The sequence below is a fragment of the Priapulus caudatus genome, unplaced genomic scaffold, assembly GCF_000485595.1.
Source record: "Priapulus caudatus unplaced genomic scaffold, Priapulus_caudatus-5.0.1 Scaffold260, whole genome shotgun sequence".
NCBI lineage: Eukaryota > Metazoa > Priapulida > Priapulimorpha > Priapulimorphida > Priapulidae > Priapulus > Priapulus caudatus.
This window is the reverse complement of record NW_014577321.1, coordinates 135,602-140,088: the sequence shown is the minus strand read 5'-3', so window position 1 is coordinate 140,088 and position 4,487 is coordinate 135,602. Positions and strand designations below refer to the sequence as shown.

Below are 4,487 nucleotides of genomic sequence, written 5' to 3'. Positions count from 1 at the left end.
CCGCGAGTGTCGAACGTGTAGTTCGACGAAATAAAGTCCAAAACAGTATAAAAATTCGAAAAATTTGATCAGGATGCACGTTTTCAAGATTGATAATAGACCCCTTGCACGTGACGTCATCAAAACAAACGGCGGCCATGTTGGCATCATTGGTGCGACGTGGTTACGGCGTGGAAAGTTCAGTTTAGAGAGAGCTCCAACATTTTTACACGAAAATGGTGAATTATTGTAGGGTAGTCGGATGTACTAACCGATCTGATAGGGAAAAGGATAAGAAATTCTTTCGACTACCTGCTGTTATAACCAATCAGGGAGAGGATTGTAGAAAATTGTCAGAAGACAGGAGACGCCAATGGCTGGCAAAGCTAAATCAAGATTTCTCTGACAAAAATGTGAACAACATTAGGGTCTGTTCTGACCATTTCATCTCCGGTAAGAGAAATAATTAATATACAATAGCTAGTAATTTTGTTGTCATTTAACTGTAAGTAGAATAGTACTAGTATTAGTAGGTAGTAGTAGTAGCACTGCTGCCACTAGTAAGTAGTAGTCATTTCGTTGGTAATTTGGTTTAAATACTTAGGCTGGTGTAGGGAAATACTGACTTTAATGGGGAGAGTTTTCAATCATTTATCAAACATGACCAGTTCATGTATACTCGCCGCATACACATGATTAATTTAGGATTATTTTTCTTCAGGAAATATATCTGCATTGTACCCACATGAACACCCTGACTGGGTTCCCCATGTGAATGTTGGCTGTTCCAAATCACCACAAGTCATAGGTCAGCGATACCAAAGAAGATACAACAGAAACAGAAAAAAACCGAAGCAGCTAGAACCCTTCTGGATCTGCAGAGCAGTGCAACAGACCATTCTGACTATTTAGTGAACGAACATGAGAAGTGTATCCCAGAGGAGAGTGGCGTTCACACCCAGACAGATGTTACTGGACCTCTGTATGACGCAACCTTATCTGACCTACAGACTCTACGAACGGAGAACATTGAGTTTAAGAGCCAGATGAGCACATCCGAGCGTTTCACTAAGAAGGATTTTGAGGGAAATGATGAGAAAGTTAAATATTTCACAGGGCTACCGACTTTTATTATGTTACTGACCATATATTCTTCCTTGGAGCAGTTTTTACCTAGCTGTTCCTCTCTGTCCAGATTTCAAATGTTTATGATGACGCTTATGAAGTTGAGACTTAATCTGTCAAGTCAATTTTTGGCATATGAATTCAGTGTGTCAAGCTCAACTGTGTCACGGCTTTTTTCGACTGTTGTGAATGTAATGTATGTTAGAATGAAACCCTTGGTGATATGGCCAGATAGAGAAATTTTAAGAAAAACTATGCCGATGCAATTTAGAAAGTATTTTGGAACAAAATGTGCAGTGATCATAGATTGCTTTGAAGTGTTTATTTAACTCTAATACTAACCACAATCTAAACCTACCACTAATTATTTAACTCTAACCTAACTCTAATACTAACCACAATCTAAACCTGCCACTAATTATTAACCGACTCGGTTTGCTTATAGTTATATAGGCGAATGATAGTACCAAACACTATACACGCGCAACGCATGTATGGAGGGGCGTCACAGCCGTAGGGCTGCGTAGCAAAACGCAAGGCAAAAAGCCTAAAGGGCAAAATATAATTGCCTAATATAATATAATATAATAAAATTTAGAGCGTCTAGATTTTAAAATTGGCTGGGGGTAAACCCCCCAGACCCCCCTTCACACTTAATTCCTATCTCCGGCACTAGAGGCCGTGCGCCTGCGGCACGCTACATCAACAACTGCTCGGACGAATAGCGCATACGAACAGGTGTCCGATGCTCGGACGAATATCCACGTCGTTCTTAAAAATCGACAGGGGTGTTGTTGTCAACGATTGGTGAGCTCGGTTCATGAACCGTGTTGGCACGTGAACCGAGTTGACACGTGAGCGTTGTCAATGACAATGTCAATGTTGAGGGTGTTGTTTCTTAATTTCGCCCGAGAACCTTATCGCCTAGAATCAGTGATGCGGGGAGGTTAGCCACTACATATTGATTAATGTAAACCTGTTAAAAATTCTAAATTGCGAACTGTGTTATTTCAAATGAAAACAAAACACATAGCATCGTCATATTATGTCATATCGGTACGAAGCTAAACAAACTTTTAGTGGTGGCTGCCATGTCTGCTCTTGTGAATTTCCGACGCAACAGAAAATCAAAACTCGTTCCGACGGTATTCACTATAGCTTCCTATTCCGGTTTAATGCATAGAATCCAAACAAATCCTGCTATTCAATTTAGATATTCAAGTATAAAATATTTTTATTCATTATTTTCGGCAATTGTGCGGAATATTTATTATTTAACACCTACTGAAACACTAAGTGTAATAATTAATATTACTCCATTTCTGGTTTTCTTCCCCCTAGGCGCCGAATAGACTGGTATTCGCTCCCACCTTGATTACTCGATTTGGATTTACCCCATCGAGTAACTAAGCCGAGAGGTGGGACCGGGTACCAGTCTAGGTGCCGATACCGATAGCACTTCTATCTCTCCGCTAGAAGGCGGGTTAAACGCTAACAAAAACGGCTCTGATTAACTAATTTTGTCTTTTATATATTTTATTGTTCATTATTTTTGGCTAAGTTTGTTTTATTTTAAAATTAGGGATAGGGTTAGGATTAGGGTTAGGGTTAGGGTTAACTGATTTCTATATCCACAACTTATTTCTATATTCACAATCTCTCCCCTGAGACCCTACGATAAAATTTAGCACTGAGCTAGGGCAGTACTACTCTGTGGGCAGTGGGGGAGGGGAGCAAGGGAAGGGGTAGCTGCACCATACGTTTTGGAGCAAAATTAAAAAAATAAGCTTAGCTAATAATCGTAAATAACACTAACGTAATTTTTTGGTAACTTAATATTTCTGAAAGCCTAATTGTCTCAGACCCACTCATAGACCTATCAGAGGACCTATGTATATATCAAGAACTTTTAAACTTTTAATATAAATTAAGTAAACCATAGATATATACAACACATTGTGTTGTATATATCTATGAGTGAACTAATTCTAGTGATACATGTCTAGATATTCACAATACATTATAATAATTATTGAACAAAAACATTCAACAAACATATAAACTTAAATCATAAACTTCAACATTATATCATGATAACATGAAAAAAAATTAAATTTTTAAATATCAAGTCAACCAATTCTACTGATATAAATATTCTGCATAGACATTTACAATTAATTGTAATAATTTCTGATTAAAAATAATCCAGAATAACAAAATTATTATATAATACTATACATGTTTACATATAACCATATATAACAGGGACGGATCTAGGGGGTCAGGACCCTCCCCTCCCCTTAATTTTAAAGTGCCTTAAAAAATTAAAAAAAATTAAAATTTGGAATTCCATCTTGCGTTCTAGGCATCAAAATTACTGCTCAGATGCTCTCAGAATGCACCAATTTAAAAAAAAATATTGGGGGAGGTCCCCAAAACCCCCCTAAGTAACAATTAACGTATCTTTGGCACGTCGCATAAGCTTTAAAACACCAGAAAAATTAAGCAGGAAAAAGTGCCATTTATTGCTTCCTGGACACCTTTCAAAAATCCTGGATCTGCCCCTGTATAATCAAGAACATCGATCATTACTCTATGAAATATCAAATTGATAACAAAAACATTCAATTTTAATTTAGTCTACTTTGCATTATGAATCTACTATACATGTACATACTACATATATAATTATATATTATTATGAACATAGTATTCAATATTATACCTGTTATGTCCTCGCACCTCGGCTCTATACCCGGGCTTCGAAATTGGCGCACATCTCTACTGCGGACAGCGCTTCATACTTGAACATCCCCGCGGTCGCGTGCGCATATCCCACGGAACTGCGCGTCTCATCCGCGCGCAGCACTTAGGATCAACAGCAAAGCTGTGCCACGCAATCTTGTATCATGTCTCTCTGGTTTGGCTTTCCAATCACAAGATTGGGCAAACTGAAAACAGTCGGGGATTCAACAACCGCTCATAGCGAGTGTGTGGTGTGCGTGGTGCAAACTAAGAAGAGATTCATCTCATATTTATCCAATTATTTATTATAATTATTTAATATTTATACAAAGGTGCCAAACACATTGAGGAAAGAAGGTATACGACCTTATAGTCAGGCCCGTAGCCAGGGGGGGTTCGGGGGGTTCGAACGAACCCCCCCGGCCCCAAGCAAAAAAATTATTTTTTTTTAAATTTGCAAGAATTTCACCTCAGGTCGCTCTATTTTAGTGTAATAATTGCAAAATCTCCATCGTGCGGGAGCGTGAACAGTGAACACCCCCTCCCGCAACCCTTCCCCCCGCTCGTCGCTTCGCGCCCGATGAGCAGGGCGTGTACAAGGGGGGTCAGGGAGTCTGGACCCCACCTGCTCTGCGCAG

General features: G+C 39.0%; 1 protein-coding gene across 5 annotated transcripts in view; it reads right to left on the bottom strand.

The window, feature by feature from the left end:
- The window catches only part of LOC106808222 (conserved oligomeric Golgi complex subunit 1-like), a 35,455-nt gene extending 31,610 nt beyond the window's left edge, over positions 1–3,845 (bottom strand). The window contains exon 1 of one of the 5 annotated variants that reach the window (XM_014810846.1): positions 3,830–3,845. Coding sequence is in view for 2 of the 5 variants with exons in the window: in XM_014810842.1 (XP_014666328.1) it covers positions 2,179–2,197 (19 nt within the window). In the remaining 3 variants the exon portion in view is untranslated. Of the gene's footprint in view, positions 1–2,080; positions 2,139–2,178; positions 2,251–3,829 lie in introns of those variants that run through there. The other 4 variants (XM_014810842.1, XM_014810841.1, XM_014810843.1 and 1 more) reach the window with 4 other exon arrangements.
- Positions 3,846–4,487: the final 642 nt, after the last annotated feature.